Source organism: Tiliqua scincoides, chromosome 4 (assembly GCF_035046505.1).
Source record: "Tiliqua scincoides isolate rTilSci1 chromosome 4, rTilSci1.hap2, whole genome shotgun sequence".
NCBI lineage: Eukaryota > Metazoa > Chordata > Lepidosauria > Squamata > Scincidae > Tiliqua > Tiliqua scincoides.
This window is the reverse complement of record NC_089824.1, coordinates 41,636,434-41,664,175: the sequence shown is the minus strand read 5'-3', so window position 1 is coordinate 41,664,175 and position 27,742 is coordinate 41,636,434. Positions and strand designations below refer to the sequence as shown.

At 45.0% G+C, this 27,742-nt stretch overlaps 1 protein-coding gene across 1 annotated transcript; it reads right to left on the bottom strand.

The window, feature by feature from the left end:
• Window positions 1-1,956: 1,956 nt before the first annotated feature.
• On the bottom strand, window positions 1,957-22,799 carry TTPA (alpha tocopherol transfer protein). Its single transcript, XM_066625887.1, has 5 exons — window positions 22,226-22,799; window positions 7,667-7,820; window positions 3,938-4,131; window positions 3,300-3,410; window positions 1,957-2,372 (listed from the first exon to the last, which is right to left on the bottom strand). The coding sequence occupies exons 1-5, from the start codon at window positions 22,424-22,426 to the stop codon at window positions 2,199-2,201; spliced, it is 834 nt and encodes a 277-aa protein (XP_066481984.1). The 5' UTR covers window positions 22,427-22,799; the 3' UTR covers window positions 1,957-2,198.
• Between the last annotated feature and the right edge of the window lie 4,943 nt (window positions 22,800-27,742).

Sequence of the window (27,742 nt, the reverse complement as noted above, 5' to 3'; positions counted from 1 at the left end):
GTGATGGATAGAGTGGATAAAGAGAGGCTCTTTTCCCTCTCGCACAACACCAGAATCAGGGGACAGCCACTAAAAGTAAGTGTTGGGAGAGTTAGGAAAGACAAAAGAAAATATTTATTTACCCAGCATGTAACTAGTCTATGGAACTCCTTGCCACAGGATGTGATGATGACAGCTGGCCTACTGTAGATACTCGCCTATAAATTGAGAAATTTCTGCCAATAAGTGTAAATAATCTCATCTGCAGGTCACTCAGGGGTCAAGGTTGTTCAGGTAGCTAGGAGAAGCCCAGAGGAGAACAAGAGGACAATGCAGCAATAATTAAGGGCTGTTAGTCTCCCGGGCAACCACGGTATTAGTATCTGCAAGCTGCAGCCAAAGTTAATGCTTTCACTCCTTCCTCCTGAGAAAACAGTAAGAAAGGGCTCAACACACCCATTTAAATCAAGCAAGCTTCATTCTCTTTGGCAGGATTACAGTCGATTTTTCTGCACTCTGCCTTCCAGTTTGCAAATGTTTGGCAGAGGTCTGGTTTTTAAAACACCGGGATAGAATTCTCCTTTCCATCTGAAACAAAGTCCCAAGTATTGTACTGTGCTGCCTGCAAAACATACTCTGCAGTTTCGGAACGCATTCGGCCACTTGTTAGTTGCCTTGCAATTTGCAATGTGGAAGAATAGCCAATTCCAATCCTATGGACATTTATCTAAGTGTAAGTCCTACTGAACACAGTGGGGCTTAGTTCTAAGTACATATACATAGGATTGAACTGAAAGTATAGTCCTTTCAGGAATTCCCTCTTCCATGAAGATGGAACACATGAAAGGCTTTTCATGCATGTCTGTGCACTTGGCAGGTTGATGAGGTGTGCCAGGATTCTGATCATGGGAAGAAACGATTCCCAAGTTCAGTATTTGCCTCTGCAGATAAATGTTAAACGGGGGAAGGAGTAGCTAGAAGGGGTTAGTGCATATAGGCCCACACAGTCTCAAAATCCCATAGAAGAGGGCTTATATTATTACTATGTATTATTGATGAAGAAGCTTAAGCCCTGTCTTGTATTCCAAATGTAGTATCAGTGATTCATGAACTCATGATGAATGAAATAAAGAAAGTATTGTTTCATACAATGTATACTTAATACATGGAATTCAGCACCACAAGAGGTGGAGATGGCCCCTAGCTTTGAGCCAGACTAGACATAAACAGCATGCATTCAACTAGAAGGTTTTCTTTTTAGCTAAAAAGAGATTCATGGTGATGACCTCAGTTGGGATCAGGACATGCAAGAAGGGGGGGGGCACTCTTTCCCCATGCACTGTTTTCAAGCTGAAAACCATCTCCTGGTGTGACAACTTGATAAAGCCACCATTTCAATGGGAAATTGTCTCTACTGGAGCATGTTTTTCTGGTTGAGACTAGCACATAGAGGAGGGGAAGTGAACCTCTATGCATCCCACTCCTGACTAGGATTATCCCCTCTACACGCCTGTTTTTAGCAAACAAAAAAAGTTGTACCTGGATAGCAAGTGTTTGCATCTATGTTTAATTTAGCCTCCAGATTGCTTTTAAGAAAGATAAGGCAACATCAGGTAGATAGGGCTATCAATGACTATTAGTCATGAGAGCGAAGTACAATCTTCATATTCTGAGTACCAGACAGACACTAAGAGTAGGCAAGAATAAACTTTTTCATTTTGCTGTGAGCTTCCTTAGTTGATCACTATTGAAGTCAGAGTGTTGGAGAGTGGCTCTCTGATTAGATCCAGTGTAGGTTTCTGCATTTATCTACATTTTAGCAGATAATGTTGTTAGCTTGCTAGAACTTGGCACAGTACCTTCCAGGAACAAAGAAATCCCTCTTAAGTCTAAAATGGAACGTTTCTTCACATTAACATAAAAATGCATTATATAGGACAATTTTTCTCAAGCAAAATTATTTGGTCATAACTCTTTTACATTGGTCCAAAAGTAATTTCACATTTCTCTAAATCAAGTCTATGTGTACAGTTATTTGCTTCACTAGCTTCTGTAGAATCTGAGTCTACTCCGATCTGGAGCAGCTGAAAACTACAATGGGTTTTGGATCAGGTTCAGTACTTTACAGTAGTAGTAGTAGTAGTAGTAGTACAAAACTCTCCCTGTTTGGTTAAATAACCACACTTCTCCCTGAAAAAGGTTTGCTACTAGTTAATCTACTATGCAAGCAGAGAAATACTCAGAAGATAACTTGCAGATTCCATGATGAAGTCAGTCCACTCTTGAGAAAGCTGTTCCATAGAGACTGTCTTGCCACCATATTCTTCAGGGAGAATGCTGGCTGGAAAACATTCTTGAAGGCTTTGTGTATAATCATCCCCATGCATGTGGATCTGCAAAAAGGAAGAACTGTTTACATTTTTTATCCAGCTTGTTTCTTTAGATAAAAAGCCTTTCCTGAACATTTTAACAGTGAAAGTTGTATCAAAACAAGTGTCTTCAATATAGAGACTCAAATATAGAGTCAAATTGATTACAAATCATGTGTTTGCTGTAAACTGCAAATGGATATCATCAAACTAGATGGTGATAACAACAGTCTTATGAATTAGAACACATTTGCAACCAAAATCTTAGCAAAGTAGGGAAGGGGAGGGATTTAAAGCACAACACTGATAGGAGCAGGTAATGAACCCATGACACATCTGTGCTTTCCTCTCTGAAACCACCTCCCCTTAGCTATTTTTCGACAGGTGGGAGTTCTGAGACTACAAATAAACCTGCATTCTAACGCATAGGTCACACTGCTGTAATATCTGGCTTGCCCCTTAACAGGCTTCTTTGGAATACTTTCAGAGTAAAGAGTGCTTGTTTCATAGATCAGAATTAAAAGATAGGATTTAAAGTTCAGTGGGCTCACACTAATACTGCAATCAATAAAACTCCTCTTCTGGTGAAAACCCACTAATTGCATTCAGAGGGATATTATTACTAGATCAATAATAATAATCCATATCCAAAATTAAACGTGGTAGGGCAAAACTGACTTTTATGGCAGCAAAATGCGTGTTGGCCTGTGTTACTGCGATGGCAAAGCTGGCGATAGAAGGAGCAGTGGGCGGGGATACTGCAATCTTGTTTTGGTCACTGACTTTCCAGAAGAGCAGTCAAAATGGAATTACTACTTTGACCACTTCCTTCTTCCCCAGGCAGCTACTTTTTCAAACAAACGTGGATGCATTTGCAACCTGTTTGTTGGAAAAAGTGGCCACTGAGCTACAGCCCATCCTGTCACAGCACAAACATTTACGTTGACTCACCCGATTCTTCATTTTTTCAGACATAAAAGGTTTAATCAGCGCAAAGACAGGGTGGAAGAACAATGGCTCATTAATCAGGTGGATGCCTCGAACCTTTAGTGGAAAGGAATCCTACCAAAAGAAAAGCACAAGAGTGTAAGCATAAGAGGGAGCTTCATAAATTATGACAACTGAATCACAGGTTAAATATGACCACAACACAAAGTATCAATGTGGGGGAATCTTTACCCCTTCCACAAAGTAAGGTGAATAAAGAGGGTCATGTTCTTGACTGAAGAGTTGGTGTGGGAGAAATCCAGGTAACTATCTGGACTGCAGCTTAGCTGCTTAGGAAAGTGGTGCAGCCTCCTCCTTCTGCACCAGTCCTGTTTCAAATGAACAGGAGTGTTGTCATGTTCTGCTCTTCCTGTTCATTTGAAACAGGACTGGTGTGGAGGCAGGAGGCTGCAACAAGAGAAGGCAAGGTATAGGGTGGGCTTGTCTCCCTTCTCTCTTATTATCCACTTGGAGGCAGAGGGGAATGTGCAAGAGGTGTGTGTTTTTTTTGGAGGGGGGTAAGGGTAATGTTGGGCTACCTAACTCAACAGCTGAGCTTTGGTTGGGCCTATTCTGAACTACAATTAAGTGTCAATACTTACTGAGAGAACAGCAGCTATCCTTTTGGCCATAGCTGGAGAGATCTGAAGAGCATGAGCAAATTTCCATCCTTGTAAGTCAAAGATAACCTTGACTCCGTTCCGCTGTGTCTCTACTTCTCTTACAATAAGTTCAGATGTGATGAGACTTACACGAAACACTTCAATTGCTGAGAACACTTTTGGGTCCCATCGTGCTGAATAATAAGGGAGAAGCATGCATAATATAAAAACGTATTTTAAAGTGTAAACACCTTATCATTCATAAACTGTTCTGGATCATCAGAATGAACACTTAGGGTTATTCAACTGGATGGGAGATCATAAGGATTTTATACTGACTCATATTGAGCATCTACAGCATCTCTGGCCCATATAAGAAATACACTCTACTACAGGGTTTCCCTAAGTGTAGGTCAGGACCCCATGTGGGGTGGGTTGCAAGTTGGGCCCTCCTGCCCCCTTGCTTCTGGTCTGTTCCAAATCTGAACCATTCCCGAAGCATTGGGGGGACCCAGGTGCCTCTCCCAGGTCGTGCTGGGCCAGTGACCCACTCTATTTGCCTCCATAGACCTCCAAATGGCCCACAAAAGTGATTTTTTTGGGTTTTGGATGAATGAATGAATGAATGAATAAACCTTTATTAGGCATAGATAAAAAAAATCATAAAAGCAAACATAATCAGTCCTAATCCCATTTATCAAAAACGGAGTTAAGATACTAAATTACTAATAATACATTTACAGTTCAACATAAAATACCAACATTTTTGACAAATTACATTAAGAAGGCTTAGAAATCGCTAAAAGTAAAAATTTAGAAACTCCCTCTAGCACATCTGGTGAGCAGTCATTTAGGAGACACTTCAGTTTTGCCTCATCTGAAAGCCCATTCATTTTGCCGAGAAGTGGAGTCATGTAAGTGTGGCGGGATCTAGTGTGCCGAAGATAATAAAAAAGAATGTGTACGATTGATTCAACATTTCCCAAATTACAAGGGCAGAGGCGTTCTTTATATGGTATTTGTCTATATCTGCCTTCTGTGACCTTGGATGGAAACACATTGAATCTTGCCAAGGAGACTGCATGACGTTCAGAAGGGTTGATCAGAATACTCAGATAAGGAGCCATTTGCCCATACTTAAGTGGGATAGAGAAATTAAGAGGGGAGCAAATTCTAGAAGCAAGTTCAAAGAGGTTTTGTGCCTCAATGTCTAGCATTCTTTGCTTTACCCTTTGATAAACTCCAGGGAATGGATAGAAACTTAAAAAATCCAATGAAAAACCAATTGATTCAATTTTTGATTTAATTTGGCTATACCATTTAGAAGAACCAGACTCAGATAACATTCTAGATAGGAGACTGCCTGGTTTCATGTTATAATGTAATTGGAGCCAATAGCGTATGGTTAAAAGCCATGCTCTTGATACTAAGAGCGATTGTCCGGTCTCCAAACATAATGCAGAGTATGGTACAGATTTAGGTAAACCCAAAATAGCCCTCAAAAATTTAGCTTGGTTACTCTCAAGGGTGTGATTTATAGCGCTAATCCAGATAGGGCACCCGTACAGGAGCTGTGCCGATACCTTGGCATTAAATACCTTGAGAGCAGCTGGTATATAACGATTGCCCTGACTAAAAAGAATCTATTGGTGAGTGACACGGGCCAAGTTTGTAACCAATTTTTGATGAGTACCCCAGCAAAGATTGTAGTGGAAGTGAATTCCAAGAAATTTAAAGCTTTTGACCTGTTCTAGTTTCTCCCCTCCAATAGACCAAGTGCCTGGGCTCCATGATTTTGAAAAGACCATAACTTTGGTTTTCTGAGAGTTCAATTCGAGTTTGTTACATTTCAGGTAGTCAGAAGTTCTATTTAAAAGTCGCTTAAGTCCAATAGCTGTACAGGAAACTAGCACTGCATCATCTGCATATTGCAGCATATTTGCATATTGCAGCAATAGTGCATATTAGCATATTATCCCTGCTAATTGGGTAAGAGGCACTTTTTCAAGTGGGTGTTCCTTTTTTTAGCAAGGGGAGAGTAACTGGCCCACCTCACCCCAGCACTGTCTGTTCTGGTGGCTGTCTGCTGGTATTAATTTGCATCTTTTTAGATTGTGAGCCCTTTTGGGACAGGGAGCCATTTAGTTATTTGATTTTTCTCTGTAAACCGCTTTGTGAACTTTTAGTTGAAAAGCGGTATATAAATACTGTTGTTAATAATAACAACAACAACAACAACAATAATAATAATAATAAGCAATGCTGGGTTTTGGATGCAACTTCCAGTTTCACTAGAAGTCACTTCCAGACGCTCACCACAACCCACCACGGAGGATGAGGTGGGTTGTGACACTGGGAAATTTGGGAGCCACTGCTGTACTAGCATTCATGTGCAAAGATTGATACTCACATGCCCTCATGCAAACAAGAGGGCTTTACCATCTGATCAGTTCAGAGCACAGCAGAGAGAGAGAGAGAGGTGTTCAGTTATTGAACAGGATTCAGCTGACTTCACTAACCATGTAATCCTATGCATGTCTAATCAGAAATAAGTCCCATTTATTTAACTGGGACTTGCTTCCAGGCAGGCAAGCATAGGATTGTGGCCTTAAGAAAGCACTTCTGTATCCAGAATTAACCATTTTCTAGCACTCAAAAAATAATTTACTATAGCTGGGAAAATAAAATTCTTTCCCAGCTGAGAGAGCCACTGGAGTCTGCAGTGTTCCTATCTCTGGCTGTGCAAGTGTCCCTAATGAATGGATGGTGTTTTGGACATTTCTAATGATACAATCTGGACTGGTGTTGAGAACTGACAATGGATTGCATGTAGGCTCGCACATGGAGCCTTAAATCAGAGCTGCTTCTGGTCCACAGAACTATTGGTCTTGAAATGGGGATTCTGCCTGTTTTGTATGTTTGCACGCTCCCTACAGAGTCAGGATCACAGCCTGGAGAGTGGCCTTGGAGCAGGTTTGCTCCTGGATGGTCAGTGACGGCTATGTTCAGGAGTGTGTTTGCCCAACTTAGACTGGTGCACCAGCTGCGCCTATCTTAGAGAAGGGGCACCTAGCAATGATCACTTACACATTAGTTACATCAAGGTTGGATTACAGCAATGTAAGTCCAGGTTGTGGCAGCTGGAGCCCATTTTGGAAAGTACTTGATTCCACTGCTCTTCCATCTTCACTAGTAGTAAATCTGTTTCTGAGCTGGGTTCAAAGCACCAGTTATTACCTTTATTCCTAAATGGCTTACAGCCCAATCCTATCGCCCAATTTACAGCAGCGAAACACTGTCCCTTTGCTGTAACTCAGTTGCTGATGAAGTGCAGACCATGCCACTAGGGGCTATTTTCAAGCTAGTGCTGCAAAGCAGCCCACTGCTGCAGCCAGCAGTTTGCTCCAGTGCAGGTAAGCTGGTGCAGAGGGTGGTTCATCAGTGGGGACAGGGAGTGATGGGGCATGTTGGAGGAGGAACAGGGCGGCATGCTGGGAGTGGGGGGGATCTGGCACCAGTTGCACACACCATTCCTACAGTCCCAGTGAAAGAAGGTGTAGAGCAGGGGAGTCAAACATAAAGCCCACAGGCTGGATACAGCCCTCAGAAGCTCTGTATCCAGCCGGTGTGATTTCTCCCAGCACCACCAGCTGCTAAGTGAGGAGGCTGGACGAAGAAATGTCAGAATATAGTCTGAAATCTCAGCAAGCTATAAGAAAAGTTACTTACCGACTCTGTAAATGATAACTCTACTGCCACTTGGGTCCCTCTCTTTTAGAACAGCATGGTAACCAGTGTGCAACAGGCTGAGAACAGAGTAAGGCCGTAGATCTGCATTTGCTTCTGGGTATTCAGTTCTGCACTTGTTATAGTTCTTCAACAGCTGGAAAAATAAGCAGCAGGCAGAAAAGAGAGAGGGGGGACGTATGAAATACCCAGCAATGCCATGGAACATTACTTCCCTTTCTCTGACTTTTAAAACAAGCTCACTCATTGAATTTTACAATGCATGCGTATACATTTTCATCTTTTTAGTCTTGTTTCTTTTCATTCTCACTTACGTCTCTGTCTTTCTCTTGTATTTTTTGCAAGGGATTCCAGAAAGTTTTTAGTATGATAAACAAATTTTAAAAATAAAACTTTAATGGGCTTTCAAAAATCAATTTTAATTATTTTTCTTTTAAGAAATAACCTGGTTTAAAATGAAATCTAAATTCAGAACAAACAAACATGTTAAAGTCTAATCTTATACCTTGAAACTGGAGCATCTATCAAACATACTGCCCTGTTTGACACAACTGATAAACCAGGGTTCATCGATTAGGAACGTGAGCCAAGTTTATGAGCTCCCTCCTCCTCCCGCCACCTTTACGTCCTGAACTCACACAGTGCCAGACATCCTGGCTTGTTAAATCATCTGTCTGCTGCATGTGCAAAGCCAAGAATTGTAGTTTAATTCTGAAATAAATAAAATTTACAAACCAAGACATGAAACCAACTTCAAACTGTGGTTTCATATCCTGATTTATAACCCAGCTCAATGGAGCTGAGGAGTTAAATTACAGTTTCTGGCTTTGCAAACTATGGTTTAAACAAGCCAGGATTGAAATGTCATGGCTCTTCAATGGAGCTGAGGAAGGTAAAGGGATGAGGAAGTTTGTGGGCTTGATACATATTTCCAATGAAACTATGGTTTCTAAATGTAAGAGTCTTCCTACAGGCTTTAATAATAATAATAATAATAATAATAATAATAATACAGGCATTTATATACCACCTTTCTTGGTCATCAGATTTCTCCTCAGACTTTAATTCAAGGCGGTTTACATGGGCAGACTGTTCTAAATCCCTGTAGGGATTTTTACAATTGAAGAAAGGTTATATCTTTCAAGAACCACAACATTTCAGATGGATCTTTTATGGTCTGTTATCACTTTCTGGCCTCCAGATTCCTCCCACGCAGGCTGACAAGCAGATCCCTCATCTCTCCAAGAGCAGATGGAATAACTCTGCTGGGCTTGTCAGCTGCTTCAAGGTCTCGCCGTTCACGCTGCCGGTGGCCTCGAACTGGCGACCTTCGGATGTTATCTTCAGGCAAACGGAGGCTCAACCCTCTAGACCAGACCTCCTGCCCAAGATCACATTCCTCAAGTTTAGTTATTCCTAACATTTTGTCTTTAGCTATGAATGGCATTGTCAAAAGACTAGAATGCTACCTAAAATACTGACACTACCTGTGCATCAGATCGGTTTTGTCCAGACATAGGTTAAAGAACAGCACTACCAAATATGGATTTTCAAAAAAACTGTAGAGATTCAGAAACATAATAGAAATATGAACTGTAAGGAAGAGACCCTCAGCAATGCCTGGACCCCTGTGCTCAAAAGAATCAGTGCACCAGAATCTTAAAGTTCAACAGAGAGCAGGGAGGAACAGTGGGTGCGCCTTTAGGAAGAATGGAGCAGGACAGAAAGGAGGTGGAATAGGTGGTTGATGACTTAATTGGGGGCACAAAGAAGGCAATCACAGAGCTGGTTTGCTGGGACTTCCTGAACCAGAGAAGCCTCTTCCTTATCAAAAGGGAAACCTGTGGGGGAAAGTAGCTTACTTCTACACCTGGGGTCGACAACCTGTGTTTTCAGAGCCGCATGCAGCTCTTTCAGTCCTCTGATGCGGCTCCCCAGTGGGGGCTGGAAGCAGGGCGCCTTCCCCTTGGCCTCTGCCCAGCCAGCCCAACCTGAGGGCACCTCACTCCGGCGCAATGTGCTGCGGGCGCTGGCTGCTGGTGAGTGCGGGGCGCCGCTCCTTCCTGCAAAGCTGCAGCTCCTTCCCTGCAGCTCCTTCCCTGCAAAGCGCCCCCCCCCCCCCGCGCTCACAGCAGCTCCTTCCTTGGCAGGCAGGCATGGGCAGTGGCGCTCTCCTGGACCTGCTCTCTGCGCCCCACTGCAAGCAGGTGCGGGGGGCAGCCGAGCACCTCTTCCCTGCACTCTTCCTTCCTTCGCCCTGCACTGGGCAGGGGGCTGAACGGAAGAGGTGAGGCTGGTCAGAGAAGCGCGGGAGATGCAGCGCTGCTGAGGCAATGGGCAGGAAGGAGCGAGGTGAGCTGCATTCCTGTCCACACTTCCCAGGGAGGAAGCCCCGTTCCCTCTACTGGGGCTGACTTCTGAGGAGACAGGCAGAGGAGCCTGTCCACACTTCCCTGGGAGGAAGCCCCGTTCCCTCTACTGGGGCTGACTTCTGAGGAGACAGGCAGAGGAACCTGTCCACACTTCCCTGGGAGGAAACCCCGTTCCCTCTACTGGGGCTGACTTCTGAGGAGACAGGCAGAGGAGCCTGTCCACACTTCCCTGGGAGGAAACCCCGTTCCCTCTACTGGGGCTGACTTCTGAGGAGACAGGCAGAGGAGCCTGTCCACACTTCCCTGGGAGGAAACCCCGTTCCCTCTACTGGGGCTGACTTCTGAGGAGACAGGCAGAGGAGCCTGTCCACACTTCCCTGGGAGGAAACCCCGTTCACTCTACTGGGGCTGACTTCTGAGGAGACAGGCAGAGGAGCCTGTACACACTTCCCTGGGAGGAAACCCCGTTCCCTCTACTGGGGCTGACTTCTGAGGAGACAGGCAGAGGAGCCTGTACACACTTCCCTGGGAGGAAACCCCGTTCCCTCTACTGGGGCTGACTTCTGAGGAGACAGGCAGAGGAGCCTGTCCACACTTCCCTGGGAGGAAGTCCCATTCACTCTACTGGGGCTGACTTCTGAGTAGACAGGCAGAGGATGTCCCCTGGTTCTGGTGTTATGTGAGAGTGTAAAGAGCATCTCCCTATCCACTCTGTCCATCCCCTGCATAATTTTGTATGTCTCAATCATATCCCCCCTCAGGCGCCTCTTTTCTAGGCTGAAGAGGCCCAAACGCCGTAGCCTTTCCTCATAAGGAAGGTGCCCCAGCACCTACAAGGGAGCTACAAGAAGGGGTTACATTATAAAAATGGGACCTGTAAGAGGGGAGCGCATTATAAAAGTTGCATATACAAGAGGGGAGTGCATTATAAATTGGGACATACAAGGGGGAGTAATAACTATAAATCTCTTTATTGTATTGAAAAATACTAGTCATTAGATTTTGTATTTCATTGTACCTCTTTTACATTACTGTGGAAAAGACACAAAGATGACTATTTACTGTTGGTCAGGATTTTCTGCTAGGGAGGGCACCAGCCCAAGTCTTGCCTATAGCACCAAATTGGCTAGGGCAGGCCCTGGGAAAATAAATTAGTATTTAATTTAAATGTATTTTATTTTAGCTCTTTCATTTTTTATATGTAATTCTAAATTTAAGATTATGGTGATCTTGTAACATTAAAATATGTTACATATTGTTTTCTCTGTAGCAGTTCATTCATTTCAAAAATGCAACACACTATAGTTTTTTTATACATAGCATAAAGGTAAAAAAAACTATATATGCAGTGTTATCTTCATTTTAGATGTCAAAAGGGTTTTGTGGCTCCCGGGGTTTTCTTTTCTCCAGAAAACGGGTCCAAATGGTTCTTTGAATGTTTAAGGTTGCCGACCCCAGTTCTACACACATGATGTTCCGCAGTATTCAGGAAAATGGTGCCTACAAAGGTGGCACTCAGAAAAGTGCACAAAAAGAGAGACTGAAAAGCCCTGATCAGAATTCCTAAGATATGCAGCGTGCTCGGCTTTCATGTTAATAGCTTTATCAGCCAAGCTGTAGAACTCTATTCTACCAACAGTATAATCTTATACTCCAGTCTGAATAGCAGAGCATATGTCACCTTAGTTCCACCATCATAGCCCCTCTTCTACTGCCACTGGGGCAATGAACACAAATGCCACACTGCACTGTCAGATCTTTGACACTGGGGCAACCATCACCAGTGTAACAACCGCCCCCCCCCCCAAAATGTGGAGACATTGCAGAGAGTTAATAGCAGAGAGTCAGCACCAGTCCTTGCTCTTGCAGGAAGCAAGTGGATGCTTCTCTCATTACCTGTTACAACAGGGATGGGCAAACTTACAATTTTAGGAATCCTGGACCTTTAACAATTGTACAGAAGAGGAAATTTTCTCTCCTAAAGGTCCAGGATCCCTAAAGCTGAAAGTCTGCCCACCCCTGCATTACAAAGTCTTTACAAATAGACATGGGCCCTTATTCATATAATATACAATACCAGCTTTATCTAGTGCAGTGATTTTCAGCCTTTTTCATCTGACAAGGCACTAAAATTGTCAAGGCACACCATCAGGTTTTTAACAATGGGCAAGGCACACCATGCTGCTTGTGGGGGGTTCACATCCACCATTGACCCAATAAAGAAATGACCTTCCCCCAAATCCCTGTGGCACACCTGAGGGCCATTTGCGGCACACCAATGTGCCCCAGCACAGTGGTTGAAAATGGCTGATCTAGTGGTTTGTTGGTTGACCAAGACATCTGTCATATAAAGATGTGTGCTTTGTCTTTTTTAAAAAAAAACACTAAAAGTAGTTATGAGAGACCCTGATTCAGATAGGGACCATGATATGCGGAGAATGAAGAGTTAACCCTTTCTCCCACTGCTATTTTCCTGCCAAAAATCCTCCCAAACGGACACAGTACGTGTCCCTGAATTGTCTATTTACTGCAGATGGCTGCTTTGGAGCAATAAGCAAATACTATGAACAAACAGAAACTTTGAGGGATGACTTTTAGCAGGAAAACAGTACCAGGACAAAAGGGTAACTCTTATCACTCTGTGTGCTGCAGTCCTCATCTGAATCCTCTCCTCCTCTTGACTGCTGTTATATTAAAAGTTCTGCCTGGATTATGCCCATCTCTTTAAGACACAAGTAACCACATGTTTAATTTGAGCATAAGTCAATTTAACTGGAGTTGCATGGTTAGCATTTACTAAGGGGTCTTTAATGCCTAACTTTCACATGCTTCTTTAAAAGCATGTTAATCTTGACCACTAACACAGTTCCTCCTAGGCCTTCTCATTCATCATTAATTAGCATAGGCCTTCATTTATGAAAGTGGATGAAATGCAAAAGTATCCAAGTATGTGGATATATATATATGGTGCATCCAAGTATATCTGTTCAAAAGTTGCCATCTCCTACCTTAATGAGATGAACCTTGCACTTGTTTCACAGACAAAATTGCATTAGTTCAGCTTGACTTCAGAGTTGGAAGTTCAGTTTGCACTGCTTGTATAACATCATGGAGTGGACATTTTTAACAGGAAAGCCATTATGGACACATAACTCAAAGCAGAAGTGACACTTACCTAGTACTAAATAGATAATAAATTTATAGTTCTAGTGGTTTCTGAGCTTTTCATGCAAAGCTCCCATTTCAGTTCATTACACTACAGACTTCCAGCAGGACACACTTGAGGATAAACACATAGACAACATTTACAGCCCAAGCCAATTAAGAAGTAAGTCCCATTATAGTCAATGGGGCTTACTCTCAGGCAAGTGTGGATAGGATTTCAGACCTAGGGCCCAATCCTATCCAATTCTCCAGTGCTGGTATAGTTGTGCCAGTCGGGTGTGCACTGCTTTCTGAGGTGGAGGGGCAGTCACTGGGGCCTTCTTAAGGGAACACATGTTCTCATACCTTACCATGGAGCTGCATTGTAGCTACACCAGAGCTGGAAAGTTGGATAGGATGGGCCCATAGTCTCACTTGGCTGGGTCAATATTGAATTCTTACTTTTCTCTTTACTTGCAGTTGGATTCTCATCCTGTTAAAAACACTATAGCTTTCTGGCATTATTTTCTTGTATCCCAAGAAGTTATGAATTATCTTGAAGATACCTTTTTATAACCTATTTTAAATACATTATGGTGTAATGTGATGTACAACTCAAGTTTTAAGCAAGCATGACTACAATTATAGAAAGCATATAATGCCCTTATCTTTAAGCACTTCTGAGATCTTTGCTAGAAGCCAATGTGGTGTAGTGGTAGGGTTTTGGAGGAGGACTTGGGTAACAGAGGCTGAATTCCCCACCCAGCCAAGAAGCTTCTTGCATGACCCTGGGCCAGCTACCATCCCCTAGCCTAGAGTGAAAAATGAGAAATTAAATGTGCTGCTGTCCTGAACTCCTTGGAGTGATGGGATATAAACACAATAAATAAATCTACTACATTGGCCCAACCTCAAGTACATACTGCACAACCTTATGATATAACATGGCACATCAATGATGCACTAGGCAACTACCAAGAGTAGCAACTCAATGCATGCCTTTAAAAAAACCTAAGTTTGCTGATGTAATAGGTTCAGCCAATTGGAGGAGTGAAGGTCACCTAAGACCTGCCATCCCTTTACCTAGCCACCCACCTGGGCTTGACTGCCCATAAGAGTGCATGCCAATCTCAGCAGGAGGGCTGGCCAGCATGTGGATATAAAGAAGCCTGAGCATGAAGAGGGAATTCATGTTCTGAGATCTGGTTCTTTGGTAATGGTATTGCGTTTACTTTGCATAACAATATAGGAATTCCTCTAATTTAGTGGGAACATACACTACACATGATAGCACTCTTCAAATATCTGAAGAGCTGTCATACTGAAGAGGGTAAGGATTTTCTCTGAGCTGTTTAGAGGGCAGGACTATATCCGAAGGACTTAAATTACAGGAGGGCAGGTTTCAGTTGAACATTAGAAGACACTTCTGAACAGTAAGAACAGTTTGAAAATGGAACCAATTATCTAATAAGTATTATGTTCTCCCTCACTGAACAACTTCAAGCAGAGGCTGGACAGTTGTCTGTGGGGGATACTCTAGCTATTTTCCTGCATTGAGCAAGAGGTTGGACTAGATGACCTACAAGATCCCTCCCAATTCCATGATTCTATGGTTTAGTTGCACACCTTGCATTGAAGAGCTCCCTGGGGCAAAGCCAGGGAATCGGCTAGCAGAAAAACATTTTGTATTTACAAACAAAGTCAGCTGAAGAAGAAATGGAATGCAACTGACTGGATGGTGTCCAATCAATACCATGGGTCATGTTTAAGATCATGCGATAGTAAGTAACATAGTTTTCCATGAAATTGCCACATTGTTAGCATTCCTTTTTCAGAATGAGATCTGAGCAAAAGACACAACAGTAAGACTATACAGAGGGTGCCAGAACAATGGGTCAGATAGTACTTTTGGCTAGTTCTGCCAAGGATTAGCTTGCTACACAGTTCATGAACCAAGATTCAGTTACAGCAACAGAAATGTCTGTGCTTTAGTTCAGGGGCAGCTCTGTAATAAATCACTGAGAAATGTTCATCTTCTTGCTGTCAGGGCATGAGGGATGGAGCTTTCCTTATTCAAGAGGAGCCCTTCCAAGTGAGCAGCATGTACTGGCCAGTGGACACTGCTGCTTTGCCCTCTGCAACTATAATATGCTGAAACCAGCTCCTTTGATGGGAGGAAGCAAATCCTATCTATAAGTTCATCCCAACCATTGGCTGAGGCACGCCATTATCACACACATTCGTTGCTCGGAATTAAATAATGGAATGTTGAACGTAACTTTTTGCAGTTACAAAGGAAGGTGAAAAAATAGGAACAGCTGTTCATAGAAAGGGTGCAGAGAACTGAAGAAGTCTGAATTCAAAATAAGGTGTTGCCTGGTGTTTCTATAACACAATCCTACAATCATACAATCTTACCCATCCTCTTAGGTCATCAGAAGGGGCCCTCTTGACTGTGCCCCCACCAGCAGAGGTAAGGGGGATGGTGGCCAGAAATAGGGCCTTCTCGGTGGTGGCTCCTCATCTGAGCCCCTTTCAGAACGGCTCCCTCTTTGGAGAAGTTTTGATAGGGCCTTAAGAATTTTTTTTTAAATTCAAAGAGGGTTTTAATTGTTGACACAATGCACTGGCACTTTTTAATTAATGTTATTTCAATAGTGTGATCCATTGGGGTTTGTTTTATTGTTTTAATTGCTTTGGCTTTAATGTTTTAATACTGTTAATTTTTTACTTGTGTTTTTTATGTTGTAAGCTGCCTTGGGTGACCCAGTGAGTGGCAGAAGGGAGTAGAATTTTTTTAAAAATAAATATGCAACAACAGTGCATGCTTGTAAAGCATGTTACCTTCCTAAATCATACTACATTTCTTTGCCAAATGTGCAATTTCTCAAGCATTTAGAGGAAAGCTGCTGAATGTGATAGTTGTAGTAGATTTTTTGCAGTAGGCATAACAGCAAACATTGCTAGTGCACTTTTATTTGTTATTGATCCAACAAGAAGATAGGGACATAGCTTTGCTTGAATCCAGGCATATGTATGAATAAAACAAATGTTGCCTTTGCAGCAATTTCAGTTGTTCAATTTTGCTCTAGTCTGCCTGTGAATGAATAATTGTTCTTCCATGAAACACTTGCAAAAGGGGAGTCTGCATGGCAATTCTTCCCATTTCAGATGTCAACCTCTATCAGTGTTCTCTGTTTCAAGGGTTTGTTCCCTCAAACTGGCATACACGTGACCACAATGAACCAGAACAACAAAAATTAGATACATGTACACTTCATGAGGAAACTTTTAATTAGTGATAAATAATTCAGCGTCCTCACAATCCACTGAACTAGTAACCCAATTAAAGAAGAGTGAGATAAGATTAGCCTAGCACAGTGGTCGGGGAACAGGGGTAAATTACCCCAAATGGGGTAAAAGTGAAAATCTGGGGGTAATAAGGTTGCCTTACCTAACTGTGTGCGGGCGCCGGGCGGGGAGGTAGCGGAGGGAGTCAGCGCACCCGCTCTCCACCCGCTCCAGGGGGCCGGCAGCGGGCTGGTGCGCTGTGTGCACACCGCCCGCTGCCCTGCTCCCTTCCGCTCACCTTCAGATGCGGTGAGCGGAAGGGAGCAGGCGATACACTCAGGCTGTATCGCAGCCGCCCGCTCTCTCCGCTCTGTGCGGGAGACTGGAGCTGCCCGGCGCTGTAGTGATGATGTCATCACACAGCGCCGGGCCGTCAGTGTCTCCCGCCGAGCGGACAGAGCGGGAGGAAGAAGAAAAGCCGCGCCGACCGACGTGGGATCGAGGTAAGGTGAGTATTGTTTATTTATTTTTATTGTTTATTTATTTTATTTCCTTACTTTCAAATCAAGGGGGTAACGTCTGCGTTTATAAATTTTTGGGGGGGTAAGAGGTAAAAAAGTTCCCTGACCCCTGGCCTAGCAGGATATTTTCTTGACAATTCCATGCTGGGAACTGTTTATCACTACAGGTGCAACCTATATAGCCACAGATTTTTTATCTGCGGATTTGTCTCAACGGGGGGGGGGGGGACTGAAAGTCACACACACCTTTGCCTCCTTTGCCCTGGGTTGGTGTCTCACTCCTTTTCAAGGCAGCCCAAAACACTGCAAAAAGGCTCTGCCTGGCACAGGCAGGGAAATAGCCCTGGAGCCCTGGAAGAGGTTCTCCTTGCAAAGGAACAGTAACATTCCTGGAGCCCCTGAGCCAGCAAAGAGGCTGAAGAGGGGAAGGGGGGGGCGAGAACCTCTGCAGCCAGAACACGTGCAGTGCTCCCTCTCTCTCTCACTCACTCACACACAGGGGGAGGTTCGGTCATAACAGAGGGGATTGCTTTAAAAAACCCAGGGAATGTTTGCCCAATTCCCCCCCCCCCTTCAGACTGAGATGGTGCAGGCTCCAGCCTACACAAACAAAACAGCCCAGCAAGCAAGTCTTCCAGCAAGCCAAAGCATGAGATTTAGGCTACAATCTGATCCACACTTTCCTGGGAATAAGCCCCATTGACTAGAATGGGACTTACTTTTGAGTAGGCAGGCATAGAACGGGACTCTTAAAAGCTCAGCATCCCACCTGTAAAAGAAGCTGGGACAGCCGGCAACGGGGAGGGCTGAGTACTGGGCGGGGGAGGGGGAGGCAATTGAGAACCACTGCCTTACTTTCCTTCCAGCCCCAAGTGTACTTTCCTTGCAGCCCCCAGGCTGCAGCATATTTGCGTAACTCTATGCAATTTAGTAAAAAATTTACTGTTTTTTAAATCACGCTGAGTCATTAATGAAACTCAGCGCATAAATAGGCTCCACCTGTATATTGTTGTCGAGATGTCTAGATCTAATCTATTGTATGTACAAACATAGATTAGATCTGTACAAACACAGATATTGCATTATCTATTAGATATTACATTAGGCATTACTCAAAATATTGCTACAGACATTGTTCCCGAGATGTTTGCCCTATCACTCTGTAGTCTGGGGATAAGACCTCCATCTTTTTTCTTGCTTTCTTTTGCACCTTAACAGCAGCTGACATGAACTACAAAAAGAGAAGCACACATTTAACGCTTCAACTGTTCAAGAATACGTTGACATAAACAATATGTGAACAGTGCAGAAGTGAGATGCTTAATCACCTGAATAACCTTGGCAAGTTTGCCTTTTGCAATGACTCTCAAAACCCTGAAGCTGCACCAGTATGCATGTAGCTTACAGTATGGACTACTAAGTCCATACTAAAGAGTATGGACTACTAAGACAGCACAAGAGACACAGCGATTCCACTACTCTGCACTGCCCTGTTCCCCCCACCACAAACTAATGACACTGAGGCAGGGAACACACAATACAGGCCATATCCACAGGGGATATTCTCCTCCCCCCATGGATACAGAACCTGCAGTTAAAAGGGGGCCCTATACTTACTGAGCACTTGGTGCCACATCTCTCTTCCACTGCAGCCTGTTATAGAACTCTAGAGAGGATGGCAAGAAGCAGAGATCCAGAATGCTAGAGGAGAGAGACCAAGGGCCCAATCCTATCCAGCTTGCCAGCACTAATGCAGCCATATCAATAGGGCACATGCTGCATTCTGTGGTGGTGGTGGGGGGGGGGACATTCACAGAGGCCTCTCCAAGGTAAGGGAATGTTAGTTCCCTTATCTCAGGGATGCATTGCTGCTGCATCAGGATTAGAAATTTGGATAGGATTGGGCCCTTAGAACGCTAACAGGAATCAGGAAGCTTCCTCCTTCCTGTTAGCATTCTGGCTGTCTCACTCCTCCAATGTGCCAGCTGGCTGCTTCTCATGTTCCTCTTCTTGCGTTCTATAACAGGCTGTAAAGGAAGAGACAAGAGTGCTTGGTGCCTCGATAAGTATAGGGTACCCTTTTACAGATAAGTAATGGGTGTGCAGGGGTGAAGATATGCGGATAAGTGAATCTGTGGATAGGGGATCTGTGGATACGGGGAGATGCCTGTACATTGTCTTATATATCGTGCTACAAGAGAGAAAGGGAGAAGAGGCTCAGTAGCAGCAACTTATTATCTCTCATAACACATAGGGCGCAATCCTAACCCCAGTGCTTCCCAGCACTGACATAAGGGCAATGCAGCTCTAAGGTAAGGGAACAAACATTCCCTTACTTTGAGGAGGCCTCTGTGAGTGACACCCAACTGTAGGATGCAGCACACGTCCCATTGGCACCACTATGCCAGTGCTAGAAAGTACTGACATAAGGGGTTAGGATTGCGCCCATAATTAGATCCTTAGTTCAAACTGCCTCTTTGAATCCAACAAGAAGTCTTGTGGCAACTTCATTAGCAAGTTATTAACTTGCCTTTATTAGCAAGCCCTCTGGTGAGAGCTAAAGACTTTCCTGCCTGGTTTTCCCTGGTTAATTAGTTGCTTTGGGGGTCTTGTGGTTGTGTTTTGTGTCTAACCTGTTTTAAAAATTGTACTATGCAGTACTTTATTATTTTTTTTATTATTGCACTTTATATTTTGTTCCTATTTTGGCATTTTACTATTTTCTCTTTGTGTTGCAAGTTGCTCCGAGTGCTCTGTATATTCAAGGGGAAGGCGGGATAGAAAACATTTTAATAAATAAATTTACTGCAGCACAAGCTTTTGAGTCCAGTTTATCAGAAGCAAGTGGACTGTATATATAATACATTGAAACAAATGCATATTCTTCCCATTTAACATCTGCTTCCATTTTCCTTGTTTTCCTTCCTCTGTGTCCTCTTTGTTTTAATCAATATCTAGATTGAAAGCCCCTCAGGACACAGCTCTATCATCCCATTCTTTGTAAAATGCATGTGTGTGGATGTGCTATACAGCAGGTCCCTGATTCATGGAAGCCTCAACTTACGTGTTTTTTTCAATTTTATTTTATAGGACTTGGCTCAAAATGTAGCTCTTTCCTCCAGATCTCCCCCCTTCCTCCACCCAGGCACTTTAAATGAATGAGGAAATGTGAAGCATGTGGAGATTGCTCTCAATGCAGTCCATGTTTCCACTTTCATTGAAAAAACCCATGTGGAGGAAGGGGCAGGTGGTTCTGCCCCTTGGCTGGCTCTGTCTACAGAAGACTGGATGGGGTTGGTGATGATTCATCAGTGCTTATGCTGGCTGTACTTATATAAGTTGGGGATTTGCTGTAGTAGCAACTACCTGGGTCTCTCACTCCCCTCCTTGCCCTGCAACTGTGTGAACTAGGATTTTACCTTACATAAAAGTCAACTTACATAAGGTTGTCTGGACAAGCAAGTGCTACCCTGGATGCTCCCCTTTGTTATGTCTATTGCAAGGGTGCCCAAACCCCAGCCCTGGGGCCACTTGCGGCCCTGAAGGACTCCCAATCTGGCCCCCAGGGAGCCCTCAGTCTTCAATGAGCCTCTGGCCCTCAGGAGACTTGCTAGAGCGTGCGCTGGCCTGATGCAACGGCTCTCAGCCAACTGTTTGACCTCTCCTGTGAGCTGTGGGATGAGGGCTCCCTCCACTGCTTGCTGTTTCACATCTGTGATGCAGCATCAACAGCCAAGGAAAGGCTGGCCTTGCTTTGTGCAAGGCCTTTAATAGGCCTTGAGCTATTGCAAGACCTTCATTCATTCATATAAGTTCAATCTCCAATATATACATTTATTTAAATTTATTCAAATTTGAAAAATAATTCTTTCCCCCCCCCGGCCCCCGACACAGTGTCAGAGAGAGGATGTGGCCCTCCTGCCAAAAAGTCTGGACACCGCTGGTCTATTGCAACAAACTAACATGACTGTACCTGTTTCAATTCAGTTTCACTTGCAGTGTGCACACAGAGACAGTGACTAGAGCAGCAGCCTGTCCTGTTCCTTGTTCTCTCTGGGATAAGGTGTTAAAAGGCAGCTCCTCAAAAGGAGTCAAACTGGTTTAACTCTGTGGTGTACCTCACCAAGCTGAGCAACGCAGCATAGAGCAGCAATTTTCAATCTTTCTCATCTCAGGGCACACTGACAAAGCACTAAAATTTTCAAGGCATACCATTGGTTTCTTGACAATTGACAAGGCCCACCATGCTGATGGTGGGGGGTTCACATCCCCCAATGGCCCTACTAAGAGATGACTCTCCCCCAAACACCTATGGCACACCTGCAGACCATTTGTTGCACACCAATGCGCCCTGGCACACAGATTTAAAAACACTGACATAGAGTCTCTTCGAGTGGCTGCTTACTGGTGGTGCGCCTTCTACATCGTTTGAGATTGTGAGCCCTTTTGGCACAATGAATTGTTACTTTGTTGTGCTCTGTGACCTACTCTGGGAAACTTTTGTTCCTCCAACATTCCTCCTGCTGCTTCTTTGTGATCTGCAAAACCACTTTTAGAGTACACCCTGTCAGGGATTTCCAACTGTGGGAAGATTGTGACCCAGATAATCCCAGGATGGTTTCAGCCATTGCATTTTAGGCAAACCCAATGGCATAGCTGGGGGAGGGGCAAAGCACTAAGTTTTGCAGGGAGCCTCACTGCAGCGCGCAAGTGGCCCCCCTCAGTCCCCTTCGGAGCCATTCTGGGTGGTGAGTGCAAAACGTAGACTTCGGTTTGCTCCCACCACCAGGAATGGCTCCGAGGAAGAGGGGCTGCTTACGTGCTATGGTGAGGCTCCCTGCAGAACTTCGTGCTTTGCCCCCCTCTAGCTACGCCACTGGTAAACCTTAAAGAAACCATGGTGTGCACCTAGTGCTTCTTACACCTCTACGCGGGCCAGGGAGGGCTCCCCTCGCCTAGTAATGCGTGAGAAGGTCCTCAGCGCAGCACTGCCTCTGTGCCTTCTGAAACGCTGAGAGCAAACCCAAGCAGTCGAACCAGAGGCAGCTTCGGAACGTCCCAAGGAAAAGCTTTTGGGCTCCTTTTGCAGCACTCTGCAGTGGGAAGGGGCGGGCTGCCGGAGCTCCCCCGTGAGGAAGGTGTCTGCAACGTGGGGGGGCAGTGGGACCCCCGTGCTTGGGACGCCCCCCAGGCTGCGCAGTGCCCCTCTTTACCTTCCACGCCAAGTCGTGCTGGAAGTCCCGGGCGCGCAGGAAGCGCACCAGGGAGGCGTCGGAGAGGGCGATGGACCAGGGCTGGATGTCCTCGCGCTTGGCTCTGCGCCTCAGCTCGGCCACGGCGGCTTGCACGAGGGGCGAGTCGTCCGGCAGCTCGTTGAGGTTCCGCTGCCGCTCCTCCTCTTCCTCCTGACTCATGGCGCTGCCGCAGCCAAGGCCTGGCCGGAGTTATCCCCCTCCTCTCCTCGCCCCCTTGCCTTGCGCCCGGGTGGCCGGAGCCGGGTCTCCTCCCGTCCCCGCGTTACATAAGCCAGCCAGAGAGGCGCAGCGGGCACTGCCAGGCTAGCAGCGGGCAATGCCACCGAAAGGGACCCGCCTGCAGCCTGGATCGCGCCGTACCTCCCCATGGCAAGCAGCTCTGCTGGTAAACAAGCCTGCCGGCTGCTCTTTCCCCCAGCTCCGCTGCCAGCTCCTTGCGGGTAGGGAAAGGGCGCCCTCCGCTGGGCAGGCAGCACCAAAGCCTCGACCAGTCCTGCGCAAGCTCCATTGGCCGGCCAAGGCTGCGGATGGCCATCTCCTGGGTGACTGCCGGACAACTTTTGGCCACACAGAAGGCTGCAGTCGGGATCAACCAATAGGACCCTCCGTGGGGTGGGGCGTGGTGATGGTGAAACAATATACGTGAGTGCTGCTGGAGAGTTCAGGGCTGAATCTGAATTGGGAAGCACCCAGATTCAGCCTCCCTCCTCCCCCCTTTCCAACTCCTTTGCAATGTCAAGATGCAACACTGGACTATCTAAAGTAGTACATCTCTGATAATGTGTAGAATGATTTTTCCAGAATCACCCAGGAACTAGAGTGTGGCAGGGAGCCGTCTTATATCAGAGATCACTGGAAAGCCTTCTCTGGGAGAGAGGGGCAACTTCCACACAGTCTTGAGCCCTGGCACTTCTGCCACCCAAAGCCAGTATTTCTCTTAAACCAGCTGTCCTAGTGCAATCCCAATAAACACATGACTGATGAGACTGGGGACCCACTGCTGATCCTGCCCCCCCCTCCTGGGACCCGATCCGCCCGCCCACTGCCCTGGTCCCCACCCACCTCTCACCCCCACCCACCCCATTTCCCCCTACCTCTTGTCTCTTCACAACAACCCTGTGAGGTAGCAGGGCCAGCCTTAGGCGTTGTGGGGCAAAACAGCAAGAAGAGACTGTGCAGGATTAGATCAAAAACTCAGTTCTGATAAGGCAGTACCATTATTGGATTGAATCCAAGCCCTCTCTTGCACAGGCTTTGAAAGGTTGCCACCATCCCCCACATGAGAATTCATGACCTCATTGGAGTCACAACTCAACTGGAAGAACACTGTCTTAAACCAACTGTTTTCCGAGCAAGCTGAAGGTGTTAAAAAAAACAACCTGCCACAGATGAAAGGTGCCAAAGCCCCTGATATAAGTGCAACTGCTCAACCCTATGCATGACTACTCAAAAGTAAACTCCACTGTGTTCAATGGGGCTTTCTCCCAGGAAAGTGTGTATAGAGAAAGCTGCAATCCTATCCATACTTTCCTGGGAGTAAGCCCCATTGACTATAATGGGATTTATTTCTGAGTAGACATGCATAGGGTTGGGCTCTGACACCTATATTATGAAATCCACGTGATCTTTTACCCTCAAGGTCCTCCCAGCAGGAAATACACAGTGCCTCCCAGGAATGTGCTGGAGCCATAGTACTCAGACTTGAGTCAAGTCCTGAGGTTGCACCCCCTTCACTTGAGTCATCCACGAGTCATAACAGAGGCCATCACAACTCATTCAGAGCCATTTTTTCAGTCATTTTTACAAGAGTCAGTCTTTTTGAAAAGCGAGTCAAGCTGCAGAAGTGGCGTAAAAAGCAAGCAAGCACACACAGAAAACTTGGGTAAAACCCCAGTCAGTGCCCAAGTTTCTGACACAAGTGACTTGAGTCTGTATGACCTGCGAAAAACATGTGTTTTCGTGATTTGAGTCCAAGTCATCTGAGTCTCGGCCCATCTCTGGTGCCTCCTTTAACCAAATTGAGCTGGCTAAATGGCACTGCTATCTTGTGAAAAACAACACCAACTCACTATGTTCTAACTCCCTACTCCAGAAATGATCCTATTATTCTTACCAAGTTAAATATAGGCTTATCTCATTCAAGAAGCACCCCTCTCTTTTTTGAATTGTACCAGAAGAGCACCCTCTTTAAAAGTTGCCTTTCCTGTGTAGAAAAACAGAGACTGTCTGGAATATAAGCAGGAGTGCGTGCACGTGAACATGTGAAAGCTCATGTACATACACATATGGGTATATGTGAGGGAATTGCTTTGGCCAAGTTGTCACTTTGATTTCAAGCTGAATCATTGCGCAGCTTCAAAAACAGATAACATCAACTCCTTTCTGCCACCTTGGTTTTCTCTTTCTTCTCCCCCTCCCCCCATTAAGCAAGGCCTCTGCCTGGAACCTCCTGCTTTTTTTAAAGGAGAAGTATATTTAACAAACATCTTCCTGGTTCTTTATGTATTTCTTTTCTCCTCACCTGTCATGTGTACTTAGTTATTAGTGGCTTCAAACATTTACACTATTTCTTTGTATTAAGGTGCAATCCCGGACTGCTTGGGTTGTCAACAACACAGGATGAGCCACACACAGTGTTGATACACCAACAATGTTGTAGGCCCATGGCAGCACACCTTCAAGCTACTTGCAGCATGCATTGCCACTGTAAGGCTGTACAGTGGCAAGGGGTAAGCAAGGGAGGTAGAAAGTGACAGGGAAAATGGGAGACAAGGAAAGAAGCCAGGGTATGCTATTACCTTCTGCCCTTTCCATGTGCCCAAGGGTGGAGATGGTGCATAGCAGCTGCCTGGACAGCATGGCCCTGCCCCTGTTCAACACCACAGCCCACACCCAGAGAAGAACTCCAGCTGTGATGCCAACCAGCCAAATAAGCTCTTGGAGAGGTATCTGTGACTGCTCCAGCCGTTCCACAATTTCTTGGGCCGCCTCCACTGCTTCTAGCAGGTTGGTGTGTGCTAGCAGGTCAGCAGGGCACAGATGCCAGCCTCAATGTAGTCCAGTTTTCAACATGTTTTAATATGGCCATGTTTTGCTAGCATCCATTGTGTCCTCGTTTTGTTTGGGGAGGGGAGGGCAGGCCCCCCTACATTCAGTGTCTCCAATCCCTCCGTTCTTCTTCCGAGGACCTAAATCTAGCTCTATGGAATCTGACCCAGAGGCTCTTCCTGACTAACAGCACACTCACCTTTCACATAACTGGGTAGAAACATTCATTGCAGGGTCCAGAGAAGAGGCAGATGTGGGTCTTGAATCCACAGTGACCAGTCCACAGTTGCTCGTTACCCACTCACAGCCACAGCAGGAGACACGTACAATCCCAGCACAAATAGGCAGCCCTGACTAGGACACTGTAATTCTTGGCAATATCAGAGGAGCAGTGCCTGAATCAGTCATTGGGCTTGCATGTGACACCATGTACATTATAGCAGCCCACTGTGTAGCCACACACATCCTTTGCATCACTGTTCGGACCTACCACATAGTAGCCCAAGGTAGTTCACATTCTGTTGCCTTTCCTGTCTTCTGGAATGGTCTGCCTTATACATGACAGTAGCAGTGAACAGGTGAATTGTGACCAAAATGGGCTGTACCTCTCGAGAATGAGGAAGAATGTTTTTGGCAGAAGCATGGCAAACCTGACTAGGAAGATTTTAAAGAGAAGGGAGTTTGAGATGTAAACCTGAAGTTTAATTCACAGGTAGTGAACTCGTGGGACACCACAGTAAGCATTTGAAAGCATTTGGAGGCCCAGCCTAACTAAAGGAGGTTCATAACCTCCAGGTCTTATGTTATATATACACAAGAATACACAGAGTATGGGAAAAAAACAGAACGAGCCTGAAGTCCTAGCAAGTGAAGGTAAATTTGACGTGATAGGAATAAACGAAACCTGGTGGGATGACTCTCATGATTGGAATACACAAATGGAAGGCGATCAGTTGTTCAGGAAGAACAGATGCGGTATAAGGCAAGGGAAGTGGCATTATGTTAAAAATGTATACATTTGCTCAGAAATCCAACAAAATGGACAAGATAGCCCCGTGGTCAAGATGAGACCATCTGGGCAAATACTAGGGGAAAAGCAACAAACAACATTGTGAAGGGCATGAATTATGGACTGCCAGGCCAAGGGAAGAATGTGGATGATGCTTTCTTGAAACAACTTACAGACTTTACAAGGTTACATGAGGTTGTTGTAATGCGGGACTTCATTCTGATACCCGTTGGGTGACTAAGGGCCCATTCCTATCCAACTTCCAGTGCTGATGCAGCCATGCCAATGGGATGTGTGCTGCATCGGGGAGGGGTGGATGGGACGGATGAACGACAACAACTTGCACGTAGGCAAGATAACTGAATATTTGTTCCTTTACTTCGGGCTGCACTGTGGTTGCACCAGTGCTGGAACATGGGATAGGATTGAGTCTTACACTGCTAACTAAGGGCACCCAAAAAGGGTCACATCCACAGCACAGGGGCAAGGGGCTAACATCTTATGCTGCTGTTGTTCCCATCTTGATTGTACCCTACCACCTCCACACCATTTACATTATTTTAAAAGCATCAATTGAAAGAACAGGAGATCTGATATAATTTAGTTCGCTTGTGGAAGTGAGCAATCATGTTCACAACTGTGGTGGCAATAGACTGTTTCCCCCCACACCCACCAAGTTTCAGTTCATTTTGGGTACCTTTCTGCTGCACCATTTTTAATCCATTTTTGCCCAGCCCACAGGTGTACACATTTGGTCCCTGTTGCGTATATGCAACATTGGGCAGAAATGGCTTTTAAGCAGAAAAAAACAGGCCAGCACATACACTTAATATGTGTGGTTTGGCCCTAAGCTATGAACTCTCCCTGCTATGCTGTGCTGTTTTTTTTTAATGCCTTCTTAAACCACTGATCTGAAACCTTTTTACAAAACAAATTATTTGGCAAATTTTGTGTTCCATTCAAAAGTTTAGTTTCTCTCAAATTTAAGAGGCTATTTATTCAGGAACTGCTTTGATTAGAAAAAGATTGGACTGTGGGGAAAACAGTAAATAAAAGTCCAGTGTGGCTAAATAACCATCTACCATATTCTTCATTATTCCTTACATCTGTGCATTTCAGTTTTTTATGACTGCATGCTTAATCCAGCTCTTTATTTTACACCCCTGGGAGCCATTCTCAGAATTCTCTGCTGTCTTTGCAACTTGTTCAAATTTCTGCTGTTCAAGCACTCTCTCACATGCTAACTGAAGATGCTAACTAAAGCTTTCTGGCACTAATAGCCATGGAAAGAAACAGACTTCCACACACAAACTTCATGAAGAATGGTTTCTCTCTAGATAACAAATACTAAAATGCTATTTTGATTCAGGTGTTTTACAGTCTGTAGAGCAAAACCTCAATTAATGTGTTGAGATATA